Genomic DNA, 27912 nt, shown 5'->3' on the forward strand with positions numbered 1-27912 from the left:
AGGGATGGAGCAAGGTATTGGTTCAAGTAGGAACATGTTGCCACAACGTGATATTTCCTAGATGACACTTACCCATGCACGCTTCCTTCTGTCTCTCTTTTCTTACTTCCAATATAGTTTCAATCGTAAATGAATTAATTGTAGAGGAAGGCTTGGGTGCAGTTCACCCTTGGAATGAATAATAGCTGTGGCCTCCACATTGCCATGAGACACTCATGTTGCATGTGCCAAATTAAGCAAGGAACCCGCTGAGTCTACTCTTGTCCAGGGCAGAGAAGGCATGGATTTTATTCGGAGGATTTCATTTTGTAGTATGACGCGTACAGCAATTGATGCTGAAATATTCTTCAATATTGGTGAGTCTCAAATATGCCTTTTCACTTATTTATGGGACAATCGGAGTGCCGAGATGCTTTTTGGTGTTTATAGCGAAGTGAAGTATGTGAACAGTACACCTTTTCTCCAATGGAACTAGATAGCAAAGTAGTATTTAGGTGTGTTGTTACGTATGTTGTAGAGTGATGGCATTACACACACAATGTAGAGCAATTAAGGCGTTGTGGCTGACTCCAGCCAAATTATTCCCAAATCTTAAAATGGAAAAAAGTTACTTCCCAGACGCGGAATCGAACCCCGGCCGTGGCGGTGAGAGCGCCAAATCCTAACCACTAGACCACCTGGGACACTGATGGTATATCTGGACATAAGATTGACATGTCTCTTCGAAAATCAGGGCAAGGTCACATCCATAAATGGAACAGAACTCCCCCTTTGAAACAACGACAGTGAAGAGTATATGTGTCTTCGCCTTACATTGAAATGAAGAATGATTTAGACTTTTAGTCATCTAATAACATGCCACTCCAACAAGTTATCCATACAATTTGTCCTATCTAATAACAAGGCGCACTCTCGCATATATGACATTTACTTAGTATTTTATATACATTGACAGCAATGTTGTTTACCTTGCATGTAGGAAATACGCACTCACTTACTATACACATGCACATAGGTATATTTACAAAATGTCCATTGATAAATCAGTAAAACAATGACACACAACATAAAGTCTACACAGAACAGTACAACAATGACAGACAAGATAAGAATGAGTCTACACATTGTCGAAAGTAAGGATGTACACAAACATATACTTATGATGTGCAAGTGTTAATTGTATATAAGAACTGTGTGGACGTCCTTTACAGTGACAGTGTTTGGGCTTAGTTTTCTTGCGAAAAAAGAGGCAAAGTGAAATTCCGGCTGAACTGAATGAAACGTGAGGAGGAGTTGATAAATACCGAGAAAAAAATATGCGAAAAATGTACTTCCCAGACGGGGAATCGAACCCCGGCCGTGGCGGTGAGAGCGCCAAATCCTAACCACTAGACCACCTGGGACCTTGCAATCTTAGGGATGGAGCAAGGTATTGGTTCAAGTAGGAACATGTTGCCACAACGTGATATTTCCTAGATGACACTTACCCATGCACGCTTCCTTCTGTCTCTCTTTTCTTACTTCCAATATAGTTTCAATCGTAAATGAATTAATTGTAGAGGAAGGCTTGGGTGCAGTTCACCCTTGGAATGAATAATAGCTGTGGCCTCCACATTGCCATGAGACACTCATGTTGCATGTGCCAAATTAAGCAAGGAACCCGCCGAGTCTACTCTTGTCCAGGGCAGAGAAGGCATGGATTTTATTCGGAGGATTTCATTTTGTAGTATGACGCGTACAGCAATTGATGCTGAAATATTCTTCAATATTGGTGAGTCTCAAATATGCCTTTTCACTTATTTATGGGACAATCGGAGTGCCGAGATGCTTTTTTGTGTTTATAGCGAAGTGAAGTATGTGAACAGTACACCTTTTCTCCAATGGAACTAGATAGCAAAGTAGTATTTAGGTGTGTTGTTACGTATGTTGTAGAGTGATGGCATTACACACACAATGTAGAGCAATTAAGGCGTTGTGGCTGACTCCAGCCAAATTATTCCCAAATCTTAAAATGGAAAAAAGTTACTTCCCAGACGCGGAATCGAACCCCGGCCGTGGCGGTGAGAGCGCCAAATCCTAACCACTAGACCACCTGGGACACTGATGGTATATCTGGACATAAGATTGACATGTCTCTTCGAAAATCAGGGCAAGGTCACATCCATAAATGGAACAGAACTCCCCCTTTGAAACAACGACAGTGAAGAGTATATGTGTCTTCGCCTTACATTGAAATGAAGAATGATTTAGACTTTTAGTCATCTAATAACATGCCACTCCAACAAGTTATCCATACAATTTGTCCTATCTAATAACAAGGCGCACTCTCGCATATATGACATTTACTTAGTATTTTATATACATTGACAGCAATGTTGTTTACCTTGCATGTAGGAAATACGCACTCACTTACTATACACATGCACATAGGTATATTTACAAAATGTCCATTGATAAATCAGTAAAACAATGACACACAACATAAAGTCTACACAGAACAGTACAACAATGACAGACAAGATAAGAATGAGTCTACACATTGTCGAAAGTAAGGATGTACACAAACATATACTTATGATGTGCAAGTGTTAATTGTATATAAGAACTGTGTGGACGTCCTTTACAGTGACAGTGTTTGGGCTTAGTTTTCTTGCGAAAAAAGAGGCAAAGTGAAATTCCGGCTGAACTGAATGAAACGTGAGGAGGAGTTGATAAATACCGAGAAAAAAATATGCGAAAAATGTACTTCCCAGACGGGGAATCGAACCCCGGCCGTGGCGGTGAGAGCGCCAAATCCTAACCACTAGACCACCTGGGACCTTGCAATCTTAGGGATGGAGCAAGGTATTGGTTCAAGTAGGAACATGTTGCCACAACGTGATATTTCCTAGATGACACTTACCCATGCACGCTTCCTTCTGTCTCTCTTTTCTTACTTCCAATATAGTTTCAATCGTAAATGAATTAATTGTAGAGGAAGGCTTGGGTGCAGTTCACCCTTGGAATGAATAATAGCTGTGGCCTCCACATTGCCATGAGACACTCATGTTGCATGTGCCAAATTAAGCAAGGAACCCGCCGAGTCTACTCTTGTCCAGGGCTTAGTTTTCTTGCGAAAAAAGAGGCAAAGTGAAATTCCGGCTGAACTGAATGAAACGTCAGGAGGAGTTGATAAATACCGAGAAAAAAATATGCGAAAAATGTACTTCCCAGACGGGGAATCGAACCCCGGCCGTGGCGGTGAGAGCGCCAAATCCTAACCACTAGACCACCTGGGACCTTGCAATCTTAGGGATGGAGCAAGGTATTGCTCCAAGTAGGAACATGTTGCCACAACGTGATATTTCCTAGATGACACTTACCCATGCACGCTTCCTTCTGTCTCTCTTTTCTTACTTCCAATATAGTTTCAATCGTAAATGAATTAATTGTAGAGGAAGGCTTGGGTGCAGTTCACCCTTGGAATGAATAATAGCTGTGGCTTCCACATTGCCATGAGACACTCATGTTGCATGTGCCAAATTAAGCAAGGAACCCGCCGAGTCTACTCTTGTCCAGGGCTTAGTTTTCTTGCGAAAAAAGAGGCAAAGTGAAATTCCGGCTGAACTGAATGAAACGTGAGGAGGAGTTGATAAATACCGAGAAAAAAATATGCGAAAAATGTACTTCCCAGACGGGGAATCGAACCCCGGCCGTGGCGGTGAGAGCGCCAAATCCTAACCACTAGACCACCTGGGACCTTGCAATCTTAGGGATGGAGCAAGGTATTGCTCCAAGTAGGAACATGTTGCCACAACGTGATATTTCCTAGATGACACTTACCCATGCACGCTTCCTTCTGTCTCTCTTTTCTTACTTCCAATATAGTTTCAATCGTAAATGAATTAATTGTAGAGGAAGGCTTGGGTGCAGTTCACCCTTGGAATGAATAATAGCTGTGGCTTCCACATTGCCATGAGACACTCATGTTGCATGTGCCAAATTAAGCAAGGAACCCGCCGAGTCTACTCTTGTCCAGGGCTTAGTTTTCTTGCGAAAAAAGAGGCAAAGTGAATTTCCGGCTGAACTGAATGAAACGTGAGGAGGAGTTGATAAATACCGAGAAAAAAATATGCGAAAAATGTACTTCCCAGACGGGGAATCGAACCCTGGCCGTGGCGGTGAGAGCACCAAATCCTAACCACTAGACCACCTGGGACCCTGCAATCTTCGGGATGGAGCAAGGTATTGGTTCAAGTAGGAACATGTTGCCACAACGTGATATTTCCTAGATGACACTTACCCATTCACGCTTCCTTCTGTCTCTCTTTTCTTACTTCCAATATAGTTTCAATCGTAAATGAATTAATTGTAGAGGAAGGCTTGGGTGCAGTTCACCCTTGGAATGAATAATAGCTGTGGCCTCCACATTGCCATGAGACACTCATGTTGCATGTGCCAAATTAAGCAAGGAACCCGCCGAGTCTACTCTTGTCCAGGGCAGAGAAGGCATGGATTTTATTCGGAGGATTTCATTTTGTAGTATGACGCGTACAGCAATTGATGCTGAAATATTCTTCAATATTGGTGAGTCTCAAATATGCCTTTTCACTTATTTATGGGACAATCGGAGTGCCGAGATGCTTTTTTGTGTTTATAGCGAAGTGAAGTATGTGAACAGTACACCTTTTCTCCAATGGAACTAGATAGCAAAGTAGTATTTAGGTGTGTTGTTACGTATGTTGTAGAGTGATGGCATTACACACACAATGTAGAGCAATTAAGGCGTTGTGGCTGACTCCAGACAAATTATTCCCAAATCTTAAAATGGAAAAAAGTTACTTCCCAGACGGGGAATCGAACCCCGGCCGTGGCGGTGAGAGCGCCAAATCCTAACCACTAGACCACCTGGGACACTGATGGTATATCTGGACATAAGATTGACATGTCTCTTCGAAAATCAGGGCAAGGTCACATCCATAAATGGAACAGAACTCCCCCTTTGAAACAACGACAGTGAAGAGTATATGTGTCTTCGCCTTACATTGAAATGAAGAATGATTTAGACTTTTAGTCATCTAATAACATGCCACTCCAACAAGTTATCCATACAATTTGTCCTATCTAATAACAAGGCGCACTCTCGCATATATGACATTTACTTAGTATTTTATATACATTGACAGCAATGTTGTTTACCTTGCATGTAGGAAATACGCACTCACTTACTATACACATGCACATAGGTATATTTACAAAATGTCCATTGATGAATCTGTAAAACAATGACACACAACATAAAGTCTACACAGAACAGTACAACAATGACAGACAAGATAAGAATGAGTCTACACATTGTCGAAAGTAAGGATGTACACAAATATATACTTATGATGTGCAAGTGTTAATTGTATATAAGAACTGTGTGGACGTCCTTTACAGTGACAGTGTTTGGGCTTAGTTTTCTTGCGAAAAAAGAGGCAAAGTGAAATTCCGGCTGAACTGAATGAAACGTGAGGAGGAGGAGTTGATAAATACCGAGAAAAAATATGCGAAAAATGTACTTCTCAGACGGGGAATCGAACCCCGGCCGTGGCGGTGAGAGCGCCAAATCCTAACCACTAGACCACCTGGGACCTTGCAGTCTTAGGGATGGAGCAAGGTATTGGTTCAAGTAGGATCATGTTGCCACAACGTGATATTTTCTAGATGACACTTACCCATGCACGCTTCCTTCTGTCTCTCTTTTCTTACTTCCAATATAGTTTCAATCGTAAATGAATTAATTGTAGAGGAAGGCTTGGGTGCAGTTCACCCTTGGAATGAATAATAGCTGTGGCCTCCACATTGCCATGAGACACTCATGTTGCATGTGCCAAATTAAGCAAGGAACCCGCCGAGTCTACTCTTGTCCAGGGCAGAGAAGGCATGGATTTTATTCGGAGGATTTCATTTTGTAGTATGACACGTACAGCAATTGATGCTGAAATATTCTTCAATATTGGTGAGTCTCAAATATGCCTTTTCACTTATTTATGGGACAATCGGAGTGCCGAGATGCTTTTTTGTGTTTATAGCGAAGTGAAGTATGTGAACAGTACACCTTTTCTCCAATGGAACTAGATAGCAAAGTAGTATTTAGGTGTGTTGTTACGTATGTTGTAGAGTGAGGGCAATACACACAATGTAGAGCAATTAAGGCGTTGTGGCTGACTCCAGCCAAATTATTCCCAAATCTTAAAATGGAAAAAAGTTACTTCCCAGACGGGGAATCGAACCCCGGCCGTGGCGGTGAGAGCGCCAAATCCTAACCACTAGACCACCTGGGACACTGATGGACATAAGATTGACATGTCTCTTCGAAAATCAGGGCAAGGTCACATCCATAAATGGAACAGAACTGCCCCTTTGAAACAACGACAGTGAAGAGTATAAGTCTCTTCGCCTTACATTGAAATGAAGAATGATTTAGACTTTTAGTCATCTAATAACATGCCACTCCAACAAGTTATCCATACAATTTGTCCTATCTAATAACAAGGCGCACTCTCGCATATATGACATTTACTTAGTATTTTATATACATTGACAGCAATGTTGTTTACCTTGCATGTAGGAAATACGCACTCACTTACTATACACATGCACATAGGTATATTTACAAAATGTTCATTGATAAATCAGTAAAAGAATGACACACAACATAAAGTCTACACAGAACAGTACAACAATGACAGACAAGATAAGAATGAGTCTACACATTGTCGAAAGTAAGGATGTACACAAATATATACTTATGATGTGCAAGTGTTAATTGTATATAAGAACTGTGTGGACGTCCTTTACAGTGACAGTGTTTGGGCTTAGTTTTCTTGCGAAAAAAGAGGCAAAGTGAAATTCCGGCTGAACTGAATGAAACGTGAATGAATGAACTGACCACCTGGGATCTCGGTACGAAAACTGTGTGTTTCTTGAGGGAAGTTTCATGACCTCTTCTGTAAATCTGTCACGTATTGTGTTAGGGATGAGGACATTCTTGTTGATCCTGAAAAAGAATTTTGCCCGGAAACAACTTTTTTTGTAATCTTCAGGAGAAAATATTTCTTGTGAGGTTTGTTTTGTATGACCACGTGCTGAAACGGTAGTTCTTTGTCATTATACATTGCCAATTGCAGTTATCTCCCCTTTTGGTTAGATAAATCGCTGCACCACTGTTCTATTTTCTACGGATGGTTTTCAAGAGCTTGGTGAACACACTCCAAGTAAACTAAGTCTCAGTGTATCTCGTTATAGATTCCACCACTGAGTCTCTGTAGTGGAGTGTATCGAAAAGTACTGAGGATAAGTTTACTTAGACTGCTGGCGAGTATCATTTTCCTGAGGCGTTTTGCCATAGACACAGAAAGTGAATTTGGTGCGACGCATCGTGTTCCCTGGGCGGAAGTTCTGAAATGGCACAGGTCGTTGACATTGCCCAATTGTGACCCTGTAGTCATACTGATTATTAATCAAATATCCAAGTAAGCCCACACAGGTATAGAAAGTGTAGTAAGACTAGATTTCCATAGCTTAATGAAGAAAGTCCCGTTATGATTGAAAAGATGAAACTAAATAGCAAGAGTCTTGTCTGAGGTATAATGTGTATTTTGGTGTATTTTGGTGTATGAAATGTATTATGGAATCTAAAATATATTATTGTCAGAAATATTACAGATATACGTTTATCAAGTTCGACAGTTTCGAGGCGTAGGAGAATGTTAAAAAAGAAAACAAAACATATGTCGATCTACTGCTTGAGAAGTATTAGATGAGCCACGACCTGCCAAATGACCCCAATTTGCATATATTGGAAGGCCCTCCAGAACATTCCACTTGAAAAATGAATGAAACAGGTTGTCGCCTACAACTGGACAGATTCAATTTTCTCGTGCGAAATCAATGTGGTTTCAAGATAATCACGTGCACCTCTCCTATAAACGATTGAATATATAACAATAAGAGACTAAATGTCGCCAGATGTATTCCCAACACACTCCGTATCCCTTGCATCGTATTTCTCTGCTCATTTACGAGCGCATCTTTCATCTATCTTTTCTCTGGTTCTCATTCAGGTTGCATCTCGTGCATTACCTGCCGATACGTTGATCAAGATTAGTATGGCAATGAGCAGTGAGTCAGGTTCATTATAAGAACACAGGTGCATTTTCTAATCCTAGTTACCCCAAACTGTTTTTTATGACAAACTTTATGGATGACCAACTTCTTAGAAGCTATACCGAAATGTCGCTCTTGTGAATATGGAAAATGTTGATCATCTATTAAGTTGTTATCGCTCAACAAAGAGCTCTTGAGAAGACCAAACGCTGGGGATACGTCATCATAAATGTTAGTCATAGTTAAGTCCCGGTTGCTCGGTCGTCACAATGGCCCAAATTTGACATTATAACTGAAACAGAAAAGAAAAAAATGTTGACAGGACTACTAGCGCGCATGTGATGATTATTCCCCGCGATATGTAATGCAGACGGTACATAGAGAATACTACGTGGGGTCTCATTTCATGCGAATTATACGAAACGAGTGTCGTTGCTATGGTATCTGAAAGCGAGGTCAGAAACCATAAGGAGGTCACGAGTTTCGAATAATTCGCATGTAATGAGACCGAGTGCGGTATTATTTATTACCCACGTCTCACATGCATTAAATTGACAAAATGGCGTAATTTTATGATTTCTGTGGTTTCACATCGAAACCGGTTCCATAAAGAGGTTGCAGAAGAATTTTTTAGTGATGTACACTTTTTCCATGACTTCACTTAGGAGATAAAGGCATTCTGTTTTCATTTTTGCGGTCCTTTATCTGTTGATTTAAGACCGGTAAATGTCATTTAAAGCCGAACGCGTTAGGTCAGCGAGTGCTATGTATTCATACGCAGGTGAAGCGGTCGACGTGTAATATTAGCGGTCCTTTGATTTAGGTTTAAGGACGGTCACATGCAGCAGTCAACCAATCAGAATCGAGAATCTCACAGTGTCGTGCTTGAATTTGTAATGACGTCACTGCACCTGCCCCCTTGGCGACTGACGTAACTATGCATGTCAGTTGTCATCGTCTCGTACAGCTGCCTACAGTTATTACTCCGCAGCACCCGTTTCTTACTTTGTAGTTGCTTCACTCGGCTTACATATAACTGGTGGAGACATTGAGTTTATCTTTTCCGACGGATATAATGTCACAGTTCGACTCACAATTAAACAGCGACACGGCAAAGTTCGCAATGTTAACATTCCAATAATGCATACAAGTAACAGAATGAAGGAATTCACGTGTTTGTGATTAATTAAAAAATAGTTCCGTCATAACGTGACCTATTTTAGAGGTCATCGGTCATCCAATCAAATCGTTAGAATTTCAGGCCAAGTCGATAGACACCTGTCAACGCGATGCTACACTCGTGTGGCGTACGAGATTGGTATGCAGCTACCCATACGTTGATCACGTGAGTAAAAATGTTTTATTATATTTTTAAGAGTGAAATACTGTAAATACTGATGACAACAAAATATCCTCTATATACGTCATCTCTCATGACGTCACAGTAGTAATGCTTCACGGGATACTCTCATTGGCACTAACAATGAAGATCCGGGTTAGCTTTGACCTTCAGCAACCCATAACTGTTTCGAGAGAAGGTCCACTAACGGGTGGTTAGCCCCGTTCACTCAGTCGACGCATGTCATCGTGTCCCGCTTGCTTAGAACCATGCTCATGATGTTGATCACTGGCTTGTCTAGTCCAGACTGGATTATTCACAGACCGTAGCTAGAAATGTGCTGATTATGTCGCCATACGAACTAGCAATATGACAATGTTATATTTTACAGGAACGAAATATTGTTAGACTCTTTTTGCGATACCGTTACTTAAATGAGAGAAAATGAATGTAGGTTCGTTGGTTTCGAGCTAAAGATACCATAAAAAATATCGTTATAATATTCACACCTCGTATTCTGCTTATGTGTAATGGGAAACATTTCCTGGTATTTGTATTTCCAAGTTCATTTAGCATTTGTTGTCTGTTGTTTAGTGTGTGTAAATGCAAACAATTTCAAAAGAGAAAAAAACAAAAAGCATTTCCCAGACGGGGAATCGAACCCCGGCCGTGGCGGTGAGAGCGCCAAATCCTAACCACTAGACCACCTGGGACATGAAGGTGAAGGGAAATTTATAGCTAAATAAAGAACGGCCATTAGTCATTGGCTAAATACAGAATGAACGTACGGGCTTTTCCAATATGGCTGCGCCCAGGAAAGCTCTGGCAGTGCATTGTATTTCGCTCAGATATAAGTCTTGCTTCGCCAAACCACGAGTGATTACCAGACGACAAACAGAATGGATGGTGAGAACTGTGGATGTTCTAAAAGAATGAAATGAAACACAACATGACTATTCTGAATGCTACTGACACGACGCAAAGTGGTTCGAGTCATGACTCGGTGCCGCACACCGCATCGACGCAAGTGACAACATCGTTGATTTCTGTAGTGGAGCATCTGTACATCTAGAATGCGATCGGCCCTAACCTAACGCTTGGGACGAACAGTCTCTGTTATTGTTGCTGAAGGGGTCGTTGTCGGCACAGATACCACAGAAATGCACCCCATGTCTCCTAGCCAAAGGAAATGAACAGAAATTTACACGGTACCCTAAACGGCAGACGAGCCCACTTTTCTCAAGCCAAAACCGAAACTAGTTTGTGGTGTTGTTCCTAGTCGCCTGCCTTTGAGCGCTTTCTGGGCATCAAAAATCGTTTTATTCGCCTTGTAGAAGTTGTATTCTAACGCAATCGAATATGGAGCTGACACTTTACAACTGACAGCCGAAGGAAGGTAGATTGTATATTGTTATTCCTGACGAACGCGCACTGTTTTTTTCCGCGGTTTGACATGAATACAAGTACGTGTTCGAAAAACCGGTTCAGCGTTGATCGCGATGCAGAAAGGGATCGTCCTAGTGTACGATTCTGAACATTTACTTTGGCTAGGATATACAACTCAGTATATAGAATGGTACATGGGGTACATTTCTGCAGTACCTGTGTCGACGACGACCCCTTCAGCGTTAATATTGTTATGCCATCTACGCTTTGCAATTATACCAGGCCATAAAATAGATCGTCTCTGATTATACTAAATATTTTGTCATGACCATAGGAGATGTAGAACTTTAAATTGACTGTATATAATTTATTTCTTAGGAGGGGTGATGATAATTTTATGTAGTTGCATGTACAATGCCATTCATGAAATAATATATATTTAGGCCTACGTATCACAGTAACCTAGAATAATTATGATTGTGTGAATATTTGAGTGTTTCTGCTACAGCAGATTGATAGGGAATGAGACAGTTGATAACTTCTGAACTTGAACTTGGTAATATGTAAGTTATGGGACATTTTACTGATGAAGTTAAAAAAAGTGATAAGGGTTTAATTATCTTTAAGTTTCCTCTTATGTTTACCAAAGAAACAGAATGCCAATACTGCTACACTCATTACATAACATACACAAAAATTATTGTCGAATCAGAGATTTGAGCCCCTATGGCGCAAACACCTGTGGAGCCATAAGGTAACATGGAGCCCCTGTCTTTATTCAGATTATCGCCATGAGTTAGCCAGTGTGAAGAAGGAGCTGTCAGAAGTTGAAGGGCAGCTTCAGATTCTGTTGGACAGACAACATCAGCTAGCAGAGAGGAAGAGGGACCTTGAAGCCATCGTGAAACAACAGTCAGAGCAGTCAAACCAGGTGGACGACAAGAAATGGGAGACCAAAGGTTACTTTAAGCCTTTTGTATTTCTTGTAAGGTATTCAGAACCCTTTGGCCACTGGTTGTGAATCTCACTGTGCAGTTTTGCCTCTTGTATGTGAACAACTCTACTGATATTGGGTTTGAATTTTACTCTCCCAGTCAAGTGCGTAGCTAGGCAACTCTTTTCTGTAAGCCCGAGAGGTTCCAAAGCTTTTTATCCAGATAGTATTGCACAACCTTTTCAGCAATAATCTTGTGTAAGTCAGGGCCATTTCTTATAATAGGAGCTATACCCCTGCCAGTATATCCTTATCTGTGATCTGTGTTGCCAGTTTATGTGCTTATGTGGTGGACAACTAGATAAATACGTAGAAGTAATTAAGTTAGGCCATACCAAGTGAAATGTTACAAGCCAAAGTAATATTCCCAACTTTGGAAATAGTCGCCGCACAGGAGGCCCAGCGCTGGTTGTTACTGCATCGGGCAGGCAGTTTCAAATATCTGCAGGCCCTTGTGGCCTTCAGTAAATTGTCTGTCTTTTTTTCACAGCTGGAATCTTTCCCTTGTTTATTCCCTTTATTAACATGCGGAAATCATCCATGGTCCATCATGTAATGATAACTTACAGTTTTACTTTCTGTTACTTCGGTGCTTGGCATGTGTGAATGTCAGCACCACTCCTTAACAAATAAAAACGCCTGCATCACAGGGCTTGCTAGCCGATTTTGTAGAAACTGAGTGAAACTGTGTACAGTGTAGTGTTTTATTGGTTTGACTTCAACACAGTTGGCCCTGCAGATTTCATTCTGGGCCTTCATATTTTATAGCCTGTAGGCAGCAGTAGGCCCCAATGACCAACTGCTAAATTAAAGTATTGCAAATACTGAATATTCATGCATTTTCAATAGAAAGGCAGACAATGGGTCTGTGAGCCCTCAAATTTACTAATCATGGTTATACTCATCCTCGATATCTTAAGGGAATATCTTCAGATAACTCTCCACTATACCCTGGATGCATCTATTACGTACCTGTGCTGGCTCCAGATTCTCATTGCAGCCAATCAGCTAAGTCACTGTTACAACTGAGCTTGCTATTGTCAACAAAAATAGCAGTCACAGCCACGATGGTTTGTTTGCAGTGCGACTCAGATTTTGAGGGAAATCATACAGACAAACTGACAGGTCTGAAACTTTTAAAGAAAATATGTAAGAGCTCCTTCTACCTCTTTCAGAGTACCTCTGCATCATTTGTGTTGCCCGTTTTAATCGGTTAGATAAAACATTTAAAGAGTGAAAATGTGTTGTGATTGGTAAGCACAACTTCCCAGCATAGACAACAGATTGGATGAAGAGCGAGCAAAGGGAGATAATAAAATCATCCAGAGTATAGTGGAGAGTTATCGGAATGTATTCCTTGGAGATATCAAGGATGGGTCATAATTTGCAAATAAATTTTAAAAAATGGAAACAGTGAAAGCAAGTTTTAATGGAAATGTTCATTTTAGAGATTGGTTACTAGGTAAACTGGCACAATTAAAATATTTTCCCTTGAAAATGCAAGAGGATAGAGATATCAATATTCATAAGATTAAAATGAAAGAGGAAATGTAAAACAATATTTCACTTCAAAACATATGGTGGATTCTGGAAGAAACATTATGACATGACAATAATGATGGACCTTCTAATAACTACAGGAGAAAACATGTTTTCAAAAAACCGAAAAAAGAACAGTTCTTAAATCATCTTAAGAAAATATTGTTAAAAAAGAGCAACGCTAAAACTTCAGTAATCTAGACTTTTCAAATACAATGGACTGTTTTGGACTTATGGCTGTCCTGGTGATTTTTAATCAGTATGACAAGCCAGTATGCCAGTATGATTCTCTACATGCCATTTGCACTATAGTGTAGTGAAAGCCCTAAGTTGAAAGTAATGTTGAAATGATGATTATGACTATGATTATTATGTACAATCATGAGAGGCTGAGTTCAGTTTTACACCACACACCACAGCTTTATGTCTGGAATCTATATTTATTTGAGTATGCACCTGACTGTCCAGTATCAACAGCATGATTATCGGTGACGATGACGACGATGATGACGATGATGATGATGATGATGATGATGATGTACTACAATTCAGATTTTGCCTGGTCAAAGGAGTTGGAGGAGAATATGACCTCAGTGTTTGGGATCCGAGCGCTGCGTCCGATGCAGCTACAGACGATGAACGTCACCATGTCAGGGAAGGACTGCATGCTCATTATGCCGACTGGCGGAGGCAAGAGTCTCTGTTTTCAGCTCCCAGCTGTTATATCAAAAGGTGACATGGATATTGTTTTAAAGAAACGTTTTGTTTTGTTTAAATTACTTGATTTGTTAATATTGGGTTGGTGGTTAAAAATTGAGAAAAATTTGAATAAAGCAGAAATTTTGAATTCCTGGGAGCGACATGGCAATATAAATTTTTCACTGGTCATGGAGGGACATTTTAAGTTGTTCATTAGTTCCTTGGAGACCATGGGTTGAGGTACCCTTGATGTTTTTTCATGTTCAAAGGGGGGACCTATGAACAGTGTATTTATCTTACCAAACACCTTAGTGTTAATTTTGAACTGTATCCATGGGTATCCATGGGTATTGGATCATGCACTTCAGACAACCTGTGTGGATCAAACGATTTGAATCCAGCATATTGTCTTAGTATAGTCACAGCCATGTAATTTACCTTTTTAATATTCACAGGGACTACATTTGAACATTTTGTCAAAATTAATTTTTTGGAGAGAGAGTCAAATGTTTTTGCAGTGATCGCTAGATTTTGCGGGCAACACAGAATAAACATCCCTTCCATCAATTTCCATTCGCAAAACATTGGTATTTTCCGTGCATCATGCATCGTTTAATGTTAAGGCCAGACCAATTGTATTTCTTGTTTTACAGATTTTTGTCCTCTGAAAACCTAAAGGCAGGCGAAAAAAAAATACAAATAAAATTTCCAGTCAAATATTTCTACTAAATATTCAAAGTGTTGTACTTTTGGCAGTTTATGAAATGAATAGGGGTGAAAAATAACCAACCTAAATCTATTTTCTTGTGAGTTTACATTTTTAGCCAATAAAAACATGAGGATATTATTTTTTGAGCGGGAAAATTAATTTTTTTTTTTCTTGAAAAAATGCTGCAGGAGGAACGGTAAAACAAGAACTAAATTGGTCTGGCCTAATCGAGATAGAAAAGTAACCACCACAAAGTACCAAATGAGTTGCTATTGGGAGCAGGGTGTATTACAGTGAACGTCGCTTGTACATGGGGTACATTGAAAATAACAGAGAGCATTCAGCAAATCAGACAGTGACATTTATCTGTGAGGTAAAATAAGGGTTGATGTACCCTACAGGTTCAGGGAACAAAAACAAACATAGGGGATACTTCAACCCATGGACCCCGAAGGACCAGTGAACAACAAATTTCATGTTAATTTTGAACTGTTTGTAGCATGGGGATTGAATCATAATAAGGATTACCTGATTAAGGCAACAATCAAAACACTATTAACACACTATTAACATGAAAGATCAAACAAACTCCCGTTGTTTGGCATTTTCCGCGGGTAACATAGTAAATGTTACTCTCTTTTAAGTGCGCTACATTAATTGGCTCAGCCAATCAGAAAATGACATTTATGTGTGAGGTAAGATATTTCATTATGCCCCTTCTGATGTTACTTCGTAATTTTCTCATTTCATGGAGGGAAACCAATGAAATTTACGGTTTTAGTATTTGCTTCATGCTTAATGACTAAAGTTGAATTCCCCATGTGGATATGATGCATGAATCCCATTTCCGCTGTTCCCTGCCATGGTATTGCTTAAATATTGCTAAAAGTAGCGTAAAACCATGCAGACCCTCTCTAACTATTATATAGAGATACTTGTGATCAAGGCAGCAAAAGCATGCCAATTCACTGTGCAGAGTTTAATGTTTTTTTAAATCTCAGATTGCTCTTTTGATTGTGTTTCACCAAAGTTATAACATCTCATACCTGCTCATTAAGTTTAGATGTTCAGATATGACTGAAATACAAAGAAGTGATAAACTCACACATTCACACTCTCTTAACAGGTATAACCTTGGTTGTCTCCCCTTTGGTATCTTTAATGGAGGACCAAATGATGGCTCTGGAACAGCTGGGTGTTGAGGCAGCTATGTTGAACGCCACCGCCACAAAAGAACATGTGAAATATGTTCAGGATGCCATGATTGACAAGAAGGCGACCTTGAAAATGGTGTATGTGACCCCTGAGAAACTGGCCAAGAGTAAACGCTTCATGAACCGACTGGAAAAGATGTATCAGCTTGGGCGGTTTGCGAGACTTGTCATTGATGAGGTTCATTGTTGTTCTCAGTGGGGCCATGACTTCAGGCCTGGTGGGTGGATGTTTGTCTTTCATCAAGGGAAAGGGTAGCCTAGTGGTTAAAATGTTCGCTCATCATGCCGAAGACCCAGGTTCAATTTGCCTCATGGATACAATGTGTAAAGCCCATTCTCGGTGTTCCCCATTATGATACTACTAAATTTTGCTAAAAGTGGCACAAAACTAAACTCAGTCACTCACTCATTAAGGGACTGATCAGCTGACATTGTGGTTGAAGGGTTTGGGGATGGGTGAGCTGGGATTTTATGTTGAGACTAGATATTTTCTCCTCAGCCACGGCATTTAAAACCACATGTTTTTATTGTGCACGAAAACATCTCACTTCAGTATATTTCTTGAGGCAGCCATTTGGTGGGGAGGGGGATATTTCTAAATGTCGTAAGAAGTATGTACTCACTCGCTCTTTACATTTCTCAATGCCAAAAACTTCAGTAATTAACATCTATTTCATATTAAACAGATGTAGTTGGTTTAGCCATTATGAAAAGCTATGATTGCACCAAATGCAGCCTATTGTGTTCAAGCTGAAGACAACAGTTGAATGGCGTACACCTGACAATGTTTTAAATAGCTTTCTTTAAACAAATGTAAAATGTGTTTTAATTTGTTTATGTTTTTAATCCACAAATCAGATTTTATGCACAAATACAAGAAAATTTATTTTGTGTATTGTATCTGTAACAATGGTATGATGCAGACTACAAATTCCTCGGCATCATGAAGCGGCAGTTTCCGGAGGTGCCAATCCTGGGACTGACGGCAACAGCAACAACAAAGGTCCTGCAGGACGTCAAAAAGATTCTTGCTATCCCCAACTGCCATCTCTTCCGAGCGTCTTTCAACAGGCCCAATCTCTATTATGAGGTAAGTATTCACTGTTTTCATGGTAACTGACCCGTGCCTGGCAAAGAGTATCCTCACTGTTTCAATGGCAACATGTAAATCTGCCAACTAGGTCCTGATGAATTCTATTATAATTCTTTCCATGGGAACATATAAATCAGCCAACTAGGAGCTGTGAATAGTATAATCAGTATTACTGTGGCAACATATAAATATGCCAGCTGTAGGACCTGGTGAATAGTTTCATTACTGTTTCCATGGCAACATGTAAATATGCCAGCTAGCCCCAGGTGAATAATTTCAACACTGTTTCCATGGCAACATATAAATATGCCAACTAGGACCTGGTGAATAGTTTCTAGTAAGTATGGTTAATTTAATGTCTTTATAATGAAGGTTCGACCCAAGCCAGCTGCACAGAAAGACTCTATGGATGAAATACAGGACTTGATCAAATCAAGGTTTGGTGGCCAGTCAGGTGAGTGCCCCTCCTACACATCAACCCAGTTTAATCCAGGAACTGTGAATATCCAGGTTAGAATTTATCTTCAGCAACCCATGCTTGTGAGAGGCAGCAAACAAGATTGGATTTGATTATTTACAGACACTTGCCATACATGTGGAATATACCTGATTGCAGCATAAAACTAAACTCACTCACTCACTCTTTAATGTGTGCCCAGCTAATGTGGGAACATCTAGCAGGGAGTCAAGGTTACAATCCCAGGAACATATTATGGAGAAAAAAGCCTGCTAAATGGATCAAATTCCTGTCTGTTGGCCTACTTTCTGTACTGAAAGTTGTAAAATTGCTTTAGTAAACTTTCATTCTTATGTGTTCTCAACATGTGTTCACCACAAATGTAACATGAAATGTAGTATGTGTTATGTATCGATAGTTTAGTGATAACAGTGTTATCCCAAAAATAATGTTCCAATTGACCACAAGGTGTGGGAGTTACGGTCACCCTATTGCTATGATATCTTTGTACAACAGGAAACTGGAGATTAAGTGCTTGCTTTAAATCCTGGATTGGCCTCAACCCCCAAGAGCACCAGATTTTGTATATTACACAGGGAAAGTGCGATGTTACCCTGGACCACTTGCTAAATGGCATTATGTATTCAATAAAATCAAGCCTATTCCATATGATGCAATACATATACATAAATCATTGTATTATAGTAAAGGATTGATTATATTGAGATTGTGTGAACTGTTCCTAATTTGAAAATTGGTAAATACTTTCCAGGAATCGTGTACTGTTTCTCCAGGAAGGATGCCGAGGAGGTTACCATGGAGCTGCAGAAACGTGGCATCAAGGCAGGGTGTTACCATGGTGACCTGTCTTCCAAAGAGAGGAGCCGTGTGCATAAACTGTGGACAGCCAGTCAGATTCATGTAAGTCTTTTGATTTTTAAGATTTCCTCAATATTGGGAGCAGAGTGGACCAGGTGTCAGTTGCTATGGCCTTGACCGTAGTTTGTGTTCTCACATGGGTCTAGTGTATTGAGATCAGGTTTCATGCTGCCAGGGGTTTAGTTTCAGCAATATTGCTGAGGGCAAAATTCCTTTCATTCCCTCTCTGTAGTTCCTGTTGTTGAACAAACTTAAGGAGGTTGAATACAAAATAGAAAACCGTCAAGAAATTGCTAAATTTGGTATCATTTTGTAGAAAAATGTGCCCCATGTCTAATTATGTAACAAAAATAGGTAGTCACTGTGGCATTTGTGGCACCCCGATGTGTAGAAAATAATATGTTTATAAAAGTTCTCTTGAAAGTAAATTGTTACTCTTATTATTCAATATGTGTGTTTTTTTTTTATAAAGATAAACAGTATAAATATGAAATAAAGCAGGAAAATCAATTTTCTTGGCAGTTTGTAGTATTTGACACATTAATTAACTTCTACAAAAATAGAAATTAAAAAAAAGGAATATATTGATTCATCCAGTATATAAAGATTTTTATAATAACAGGACCTTTTGAATCAAATGAATATTTATTTGGTAAGTTCACACAAGATAAATATTCATAAATAAAAAAAAGTATGTTACCAATGGGTATCAACATTATCTCCAATTAAAACAGCAGATCCTAATTAAATGTGATAGGGGGAGATAACTCTTGCCCAGGTTTACCGCTGAATAAATGCTAGTGTGGCCAAAATATCACCAAGTGTTGTAAGAAAAAAAGGTCAAGGGAGATAACTACGTAACATAAATGCACTCTTCTACTGTCACATCCTATCACATACTGTATGTGCACAAACAAAGGTATATATAATCTCTTAAGAAAAATCAGAACCTGAGAATCGAATCTGCTCTCAATCCAGTATTATCACTGTTCTCGTGTTGCAGGTTGTCGTAGCAACAGTAGCCTTTGGCATGGGCATAGACAAACCTGACGTGAGGTTTGTCATCCATCACTCACTGAGCAAATCAATGGAGAACCTGTACCAGGAGAGTGGACGAGCAGGTGAGTGCTAGCAGTGTAGAATACATTTCAGGTTTGAATCCACCTTGGTCCTCCATTATCAAGTACCCTCACAGTTGCCTTGTAGTATAGTCTGTGTGTGAAAAGCTTTCTAAATTTTGCTAACCATGCCTTCAAGTTAGTAGCCCACAAATTCATTCATTAGCCCGAAATTTGAATGTAGAATTACAAACATAGATGAGAATGAGACATTGTCAACATAACACTGGTTTCATCATTAAGCTGCTAACGAAGTGAACATTTTTACCAGGCCATAATCTTGCTTGATTTAAAAGCGTATCATAAATTAACAAGTCTAGAGAGTCAGGCCCCCCTAAGTAATTGAAGGAATTACAACAAAATTGAAGGAATTGCATCTCAAATGTAAACAAACGCAGCCCACTCGCAAAACAATTGCAGCAATATCGGTAGTTTAACGGTAATAACAGAAACACATCGGCCCTATCGGAAGCAATGTCGGTAATACTGGAAACACGCTCGGCCATCTTCGGAGATTTTTCGGTCGCGAGCGGAAACTCACGCAGCAAAACATGGCGTCGTTGGAAGAAACACCCGTCTCGGTGAGTTGTGTTTTTAGTTCCTACTGTTACATTTTTATACTTATCCATCTTTGACCACCCGTGTTGAATGCGTTTAGGTATGAGGTGTTGCCGGGACAATAGCTTATGTTTTTAGGAAAACATTGTCACTGCAGAACAGTGTCACAAGTCATGCCCCTGGAGATTGTTTACACCTGAACATCGAAGTCGTGCCGATGATTACGAACATCATGAACATGCGCCATGAAGAAGTATATGAGCCATAATTTTTCTTTCTTTGAAGTGCAATTGACAAACATAAACATATTTTACAAAAAAAATGATGTTATATCTAGCGCACGTTCGTAATCATCGGCACGACTTCGATGTTCAGATGTAAACAACCTCCAGGGGCATGACTTGTGACACTCTTCTAGAGTGACTATCTTTTCCTAAAAACATAAGCTATTGCCCCGACAACACCTCATACCTAAACGCATTCAACACGGGTGGTCAAAGATGGATAAGTATAAAAATGTAATAGTAGGAACTAAAAACACAACTTGGTGACGGGTGTTTCTTCCAACGACGCCATGTTTTGCTGCGTGAGTTTCCACTCGTGACCGAAAAATCTCCGAAGATGGCCGAGCGTGTTTCCAGTATTACCGACATTGCTTCCGATAGGGCCGATGTGTTTCTGTTATTACCGCTAAACTACCGATATCGCTGCAACTGTTTTGCGAGTGGGCTGCGTTTGTTTACATTTGAGATGCAATTCCTTCAAATTTGCTGTAATTCCTTCAATTACATAGGGGGGCCTGAGAGTGATATATTTACAAAAGGGACATATGAAAATTCAGCAGCCAGTCGGGCATTACTTGTGGTGATTCACTGGCCTGAATGGATTTTAACTAGCAACGTGCTAGCAGGCCAGTGCCTCTCTTGCACACTGAGTATAGTGTGTTTGTTACAGCGAGAGGACATCTAGTATGTACTATGAGGAGTTTGGTCGCCAAAGGCTGGTAACAGGGAGAGTAGATGCATGTAGTGTTAAGTGGCGGAGTCAGCAAGGTTTGGCTTCAGCAAAAGATTAATTATGAACCCCGAGGTGTATCTACAGCAATGGTTTACAGCCAGAATAGATTCAGCATGTACTTGAGTCGACAAGGGGTGGTTACAGTGAGGGGGTAACAAGCACGGCTCTGTGGTCATGAAAATGTAGGACTTAAGATCAAATTTGGTCTTAGAATTTTTATTTTCTCAAAGATCAAGCTTCATGATCCCCAATTTAAGACACAGTTTCGTCTCAAGTCCCAATTTTATGTGGACTTTCATGATCCAGGGGCCTGGACTTGAAAGTGGTGGAGTCACCAACAGGTGGTTACAGAAAATGGAAAAGCAGTGTCTATGCTGAGGAGAGTAGTTGGTAAGACTTCCTTACGGGAAGTGAGCGAGTAAATGTAGTTTTATGCTGTATCCAGTGATCAACATCATAAGCATCAATCTGAGCAATTAGGAACCAATGACACATGTCAACCAAGTCAGCGAGTCTGACTCCCTGAACCCGTGAGTCGCCTCTTACGTCAAGCATGGCCTGCCGAAGATCAATACTAATCCACACCTTCATGGGTCTGGTTAGCGAGAAGAGATCCAGCATGTACCCTGAGGAATGTAGTGAGTAATGCTTATTTTCAGGGGAAAAAAAGCATTTTGTGCTTAAAAGAGTGGGGTTGTCCAGGGTGAGAGTGTTTTTCAGTTGTAATGTATGAAGAAACCATACAGGTTGTTTATGTTCACCTTTCGTTAATGGTAAGATCTAACTGTTTTGTAACAAAAATGTTTCAGGAAGAGACGACAAACTGTCACACTGTATTGTGTTCTTTCGCTTGGCTGATGTATTCAGACAGAGTACCATGGTGTTCACAGAACAGACTGGGCTCGACAACCTGTATGGAATAGTGGGATACTGTATCAACACCAGCAGGTAGTACTTTGGTAGTACATTGAACCAGTGTATGAAATAAGCCAAAAAGCCAACTTCTAAATGTTACCAGCCAAAAATGGATTTAACCAGACCAGACAATCCTCATTCTTTAGGTACAATGTGCATGCTTGCAATATGACAGTGCAATGTTTAAACAGTAATTGTCAAGTCTAAATGTAATACTCAATTTGGAAAATATTTAAGATATGGTGAATTTACCCAGATGTATGGAACATCCAGACCATCAGGCAGGCTGGGCAGGCCCTATTTCATACACAGATGGACATAATACACCTTGTTGATGAAATGACCTTAATTTGGTCAAAGTACACCTTAATATGTTAACTTCTGAATGAGAACCCATTACATTTATGAGGATTTGTACATGCTACAAGAGGAAACTGTTTGAAAGATGCAGCCTTGAATTTGATCTTTCTTTCCAGATGTCGGCGGTCGATGATCGCCAGGCACTTCGGTGAAGTATGGGACGCATCACAGTGTGACAGTAAATGTGACCACTGTGACCCAACACGGACAGGTATGTCACACAAGGAATAACATGTGACAGAATTCTCACCTATAGAACTTGCTGAGCTAAGGATGGATTTTGAACTCATTTGGATTATCAACATGAATTTTCATTTTGGATGTTCATCTGCTATTTATGTTTGATGGTCTGTGTATTCATCTGCTATTCTATGTTTGATGTCTGTCTATTCACCTGCTGTCTATGTTTGATGGTCTGTCTATTCATCTGCAGTAAATTTCAAGTAGCATCTTCAAATTCACATATGATATCAATACTACTTGAGCTTGTTTTTATGCTCCTTGCATATAATTTGGTGGGATATAAACAAAACAACACTCCATCTGTCTGTTCTTTCATAATCATTTTGTTTCTGGAGCATAACCAAAATGCTTCAGTATCTTTCAACAAACTGGTAAATATATATAACAGAACTTAAGGTTTTATTTTTGTGGTTTTCCTTGGAAATAATTTTGAATTAGTCCCAAAAAGGGGTTGTTGATGTCGTTTCCAGATTTGTTATCATCTCATGACACTTGTTTACATTTTCATATTACTGAAAAACAATTTTCGTGAAGGTCCGATTGTGATTTGTGTTCTGTTTCAGTGACATCCAACAAACGTGACGTAACCCGTCATGCACAGAACATCCTGAAGATCCTAGACCAAGCAGCATGTACAGACCAAAGGGTCACAGCCATCAAACTCATTGATGCCTTATATGGCAAGGGTCAGGGGTCACTGAAGGTGAAAGGCCTTGATACCATGTCAATATCACGAGAGAAGGCGGAGAGGATTGTGGCCTACATGCTGCTGCACGCTTACCTGAGGGAAGATTTCCACTTCACACCCTACTCCACCATCAGCTACCTCCTTCCAGGTAAACAGCAACATTAGCAACATCTGCATCATAAACTTACTGGCAACCAAGGACAAGTTGGTCTGGCACATAGAAATCGTTATGAGAATTAGGTGATGGATGGCAGTGAGCAAACCCATTTAGTTTGTGGAAGGGATATCAGATGTAGGCAAGTGTATGTGCAGTGCATGACAGTGAAATTGATTCTGAGCGTAGAGGTTTGGTGAGACAGGCCACTGCTTCACCCATCGCACTGCACTTGATCACAGACAGCCCAGGGCCTCTTCACTCACAATGCCAAGCACCTGGTGGTACTCATACATGCAATTATGGGTCAAATGTTGTTGTTCAACTTGCCCTTGTTTGCCCATTATATGCAACCTGACAACAACACTACTCTACAGCTGAGTATGCACATCCCCATATTTTCTGACTCTATTTTTTCACATGGACAATGTAGAATATTTCACATTATGCCAGCCATTGGTTTATTATGCGTGACCCTGTCTCACAATGCAATCTTAGAGTCAGATGTTTGTTACTCTCTCACTTATAGCCTAGGTCCTCGATAGTCGAAACATTAAGTACGTGAGTGAGTTTAGTTTTACGTGGGTCATAGCATTATGATTTGCTATATGGAACAGAGGCCATGGTGCTATTGTACAAAACAACCTTAGTGCAAAGACTCACTTAAGTCAAGCTGCAATATGGGAGTTTCAGTCACCCTAGCACTGAGATAGCTTTGCACAAAGCACCCTTGTAATCTTGATGTTTGACTGGAATATTGGTAGTTGCAGCTTTAAACATCCAACACACATTCATTAGTTCTAACTCATCCTGACTAAAGAATGATACAAGGTTGTGTTCTGATACCTTGTCTTTTTCTGTTTTAAGCTTATCATTTGTCTTGAACCTCATAGTTCTTACAGCCGCAATGTATGAAAATAAATTTTTGGAGACAATACATGAAATATTGCTCAAGACATTTTCTCTCTATTTTGGTCAATGAAGATGAAAATGCTGAAAGCACATCTCTCACCAGCCATTCTGTGATATGTTTATCAGCCTCTTATCTGTGCATATTCATAATTATGTGTAGTTAATATAGAGAAGTGATCTAAATACTGATTAACAGGGTACGAAACTCCCAAAACCTTCAACCAGACCAAAGGGCTGGTTAGATGTAAAACTTTCCACCCTGACTAAAATTTACCTGCCCACAAATAATTTACATCTGAAATTCGCCATAGTATATTATCCAATTGAAATGCGTCATTTATTTTTTGTGGCAAATTAATAATGATTTATTACTTTGAAATATGATGGATATTTTCATATACATGTCTTAATTTGAACCTGACCATCGGGCAGGTGAATTTGAGAATCTGGCAGTCAATGTTGAAAACAATTCATCCTGGTTGGTCGCACAGGCAGGTCTTTCTATTGCTGAGACAATGCTTGTGACAATGGAAGATGTGTCAAGAAGTACAATCTTTCTATAATCATGCTGCTTAAAGAAGAGGAGTCAAATAATTATTTGGAGCAAGTTCCAGCAGTTCCTCAAACAATTATATTTTTACAGAATGATCTGAAGGATCTGATTTCTAGTTTTTTTTGTATTTTTTTCAAGAATAAGAAAGAGAATAAAAATTAATTTTTGCCACACCAAAAATAAAATCCACATATTTTTAGTGGTCACAAATTTAAACTCACAAGAAAATGTTTTCCCGATTGTTTTTTGCCCCATGTACATGTCATAAATTGCCAACAGTAAATACTTTGTGTTCAAAAGGAATATTACTTTCACTGGTGATTATAATTTATATTCCCCTCCCACTCCCCCACTCCCAACCCCCCAACACACACCTACATTTTCAGAGGCAAAAGTCCATAAAACAAGAAATATAATTGGTCTGACTTAACCTTCATTTCAAAATATGATCAAAGAGTAAGTAACTCACAGTTTCTTCTATAGATTTACTGTCTGTATTTGGATTGCTCCAAGTATGTTGGTTACCTAGCAATGGGATATATATCTCTTCAGGTGTCAAGGCAGGTCAACTGCGAAGTGGAATCTCAACTATTGCAATGGAATTTGAGACAAAAGTTGTGAGAAACAACTCCAGCAGTTCTCAAGGAAAAGGGGATAACTCTGCTACACCATCATCATCAGAGGAACCATCACCAGCAAATAAGAAAGGACAAACCAAACCAAAACTGGTTATTGTGAAAAGTTTGGGGCATGTTAATTCTGGTGGGGATAACCAAACAGTCAAGAAACATACGTCTTTGACAAAAAAGCGTAAACCTGTGATTATTGACAGTGATGAAGATAGTCTTGATGGCCTTGAGTTTGATGATGATATAGTTGTTCCAGCAAAGAAGAAAGTTTTTAAGTGTGAAACACTGGAGTCACCTATGACTAATGGTGCCAGTTCACAATCAGAGAAAGCCATCTTGGTGGATGATAGTAGTGATTCCGATTTTCAGTCATGACCATGTGTTTGAGAGTATTTGAAACAATGATCATTCCCTCATCATGCCTTAGATCCAGGTTCTATTCCCCACATGGGTACAGTGTGTGAAGTCCATTTCTGGTTACCCCAGCCGTGATGTTGCACAACGAAGTCAGTGTGTTGGAAAGTATTTGACAAAACTGACAAAGTGTTGCAGAGTATTTGACAACAACGGCAATGTGTTGGAGGGTACTTGAAAACAATGACAATGTATTGGAGAGTATACGGCAACAATGACATTGTGTTGGAGAGTAAATGACAGCAACGACAAAGTATTGGAGAGTATTTGCCAATAAAGACAAAGTGTTGGAGAGTTTATGACAACAATAAGAATTTGATGAAGAGTGTTTGACAATAAAGACAAAGTGTTGGAGGGTTTTAGACAACAAAGACAAGGTGTTGGAGAGAATATGACAACAATGACAACATTTGTTCGAGAGTATATAACAACACTGACAATGTGTTGGAGAGTATATGACACACAATGACAATGTGATTGAGAGTGTTGAGAGTCGGGGAGAATTTCCCTTCATGATCATTTATGTGAGTGTGTTGGTAAACAGGGACCATTTATTGCAAAGCTTTAGCGGTTGTGGCCATGTGCTGACCATCTGTTGGAAGGAATATATAGTTACACATGAAAACCATGTGTTGGTGACTATTCGAACATGATGGCAAGGTGTTGGAAGCTTTCCTACATTTTGAGGTTATTTCCTATCATTACCATGTGGTATTTCAGAAAATATTTTACTCATATGAACATGTTTCTGATCCATCATTTCTTGTAATTATTGTAAATATTGCTTTTGCTTCTTTGGATTAAAATAGTCTTGATCACACTGCCATGTGAAAAGTTAATTTTGGTCATTTTTCAGCTATAAACAGAAACAATGGGTTTCAATGAAGTGAACGATGAATGAGTGAGTATGGTTTTATGCCGTTTTTTTGGGGTTTTTTTTGGGGGGGGTATTTTTCAGTACTACAGCAATAGTTACAGCAAGGTCACCAGAAATGGACTTCACACATTGTACCCATGTGGTGAATAGAACCGGGTTTTATGGAGGCATTAACCACAAGTATACCCAACCACCCCTGCAAGGATGAAACTCAGTTTATAGTAGCCTAGTGTTTGAACCCTGTGCTTGTTACACCTACATGGTTACAATAAATGACCAAATTTCATGTGTCTCCATTGGCGGTAGGGTAAATCAGTGGCAAAAGTGTTGTCTTGAACCCCAAAGGTCCCGGTTCGATTCCCCTCATGGGTACAATGTGAAACCCATTTCTGGTTTCCCGTCATGATACTGCACGATAACACGATAATGATAACGTATTTTTACGACAATATTACACTAGTGTAATACCACTATATGTATGACGTCATAAGGGTTCAGAGTTATGACGTCAAAGTGCTAATGCCGGTTTACAAAATAATTCACTAGCCTGAAATTGGAATGTATCACAGGTTTTCATTATGCTGCTAATATGATGAACATTTTTATCAAGCCATAATATTGCATGATATAAAAGTGTTTGATAACTAAACAAGTCAGAGAGAGTAATATATTTATGTGACTGTGGTGAATTACTGGCCGAACTGGAATTTTACAAGTCACGGGTTAGCGGGCAGTGGCTGCTGTGCACACTGACCCCACCTTGCATCAATGTACTCCACTATGATGTGATGACATGTTAACCAAGTTCCTGAATCTGACCTGCCATGCCACTAAGGACAAGCATGTGTTGCTGATGGCCAATTCTGAACCGAATCTTTCTGTTTCCGATAGTTGCGTTAAGGTTGTCATGACAACCTTGGTCCAGCAGTGCCAATCCCTGCCATTCACGATGATTGTCACAGTTATGGCAACGATGGCTCAACACTATGAAACACACCATTTTTGATAGTTGTGTATACATTGCCATTAGAA

The 27912-nt window shown here is 39.7% G+C and overlaps 1 protein-coding gene and 11 non-coding genes across 12 annotated transcripts; 1 reads left to right on the forward strand and 11 right to left on the reverse strand.

Annotated features, from left to right (window-relative positions):
• Positions 1 to 611: 611 nt before the first annotated feature.
• Trnae-cuc (transfer RNA glutamic acid (anticodon CUC)) lies at positions 612 to 683 on the reverse strand. The gene has a single exon. It is a non-coding gene; the product is annotated as a tRNA-Glu (tRNA).
• Positions 684 to 1331: 648 nt separating this feature from the next.
• Positions 1332 to 1403, reverse strand: Trnae-cuc (transfer RNA glutamic acid (anticodon CUC)). The gene has a single exon. It is a non-coding gene; the product is annotated as a tRNA-Glu (tRNA).
• A 623-nt stretch (positions 1404 to 2026) lies between these two features.
• Positions 2027 to 2098, reverse strand: Trnae-cuc (transfer RNA glutamic acid (anticodon CUC)). The gene has a single exon. It is a non-coding gene; the product is annotated as a tRNA-Glu (tRNA).
• A 648-nt stretch (positions 2099 to 2746) lies between these two features.
• Trnae-cuc (transfer RNA glutamic acid (anticodon CUC)) lies at positions 2747 to 2818 on the reverse strand. Its single transcript has one exon. It is a non-coding gene; the product is annotated as a tRNA-Glu (tRNA).
• Positions 2819 to 3206: 388 nt separating this feature from the next.
• On the reverse strand, positions 3207 to 3278 carry Trnae-cuc (transfer RNA glutamic acid (anticodon CUC)). Its single transcript has one exon. It is a non-coding gene; the product is annotated as a tRNA-Glu (tRNA).
• Positions 3279 to 3666: 388 nt separating this feature from the next.
• On the reverse strand, positions 3667 to 3738 carry Trnae-cuc (transfer RNA glutamic acid (anticodon CUC)). Its single transcript has one exon. It is a non-coding gene; the product is annotated as a tRNA-Glu (tRNA).
• Positions 3739 to 4126: 388 nt separating this feature from the next.
• On the reverse strand, positions 4127 to 4198 carry Trnae-cuc (transfer RNA glutamic acid (anticodon CUC)). The gene has a single exon. It is a non-coding gene; the product is annotated as a tRNA-Glu (tRNA).
• Positions 4199 to 4821: 623 nt separating this feature from the next.
• Positions 4822 to 4893, reverse strand: Trnae-cuc (transfer RNA glutamic acid (anticodon CUC)). The gene has a single exon. It is a non-coding gene; the product is annotated as a tRNA-Glu (tRNA).
• Positions 4894 to 5543: 650 nt separating this feature from the next.
• Trnae-cuc (transfer RNA glutamic acid (anticodon CUC)) lies at positions 5544 to 5615 on the reverse strand. Its single transcript has one exon. It is a non-coding gene; the product is annotated as a tRNA-Glu (tRNA).
• Positions 5616 to 6236: 621 nt separating this feature from the next.
• Positions 6237 to 6308, reverse strand: Trnae-cuc (transfer RNA glutamic acid (anticodon CUC)). The gene has a single exon. It is a non-coding gene; the product is annotated as a tRNA-Glu (tRNA).
• A 3805-nt stretch (positions 6309 to 10113) lies between these two features.
• Positions 10114 to 10185, reverse strand: Trnae-cuc (transfer RNA glutamic acid (anticodon CUC)). The gene has a single exon. It is a non-coding gene; the product is annotated as a tRNA-Glu (tRNA).
• Positions 10186 to 10245: 60 nt separating this feature from the next.
• Positions 10246 to 26829, forward strand: LOC137261521 (ATP-dependent DNA helicase Q1-like). The gene is made up of 12 exons (XM_067799280.1): positions 10246 to 10378; positions 11641 to 11817; positions 13944 to 14123; positions 15926 to 16231; positions 16937 to 17103; positions 17479 to 17560; positions 18336 to 18484; positions 19446 to 19563; positions 21945 to 22083; positions 22527 to 22621; positions 23217 to 23489; positions 25513 to 26829. Exons 1-12 carry the CDS (start codon positions 10372 to 10374, stop codon positions 25962 to 25964), a joined length of 2145 nt encoding a protein of 714 aa, XP_067655381.1. The 5' UTR covers positions 10246 to 10371; the 3' UTR covers positions 25965 to 26829.
• The last annotated feature ends 1083 nt before the right edge of the window (positions 26830 to 27912 follow it).

The sequence above is a fragment of the Haliotis asinina genome, chromosome 14 (assembly GCF_037392515.1).
Source record: "Haliotis asinina isolate JCU_RB_2024 chromosome 14, JCU_Hal_asi_v2, whole genome shotgun sequence".
Classification (NCBI taxonomy): domain Eukaryota; kingdom Metazoa; phylum Mollusca; class Gastropoda; order Lepetellida; family Haliotidae; genus Haliotis; species Haliotis asinina.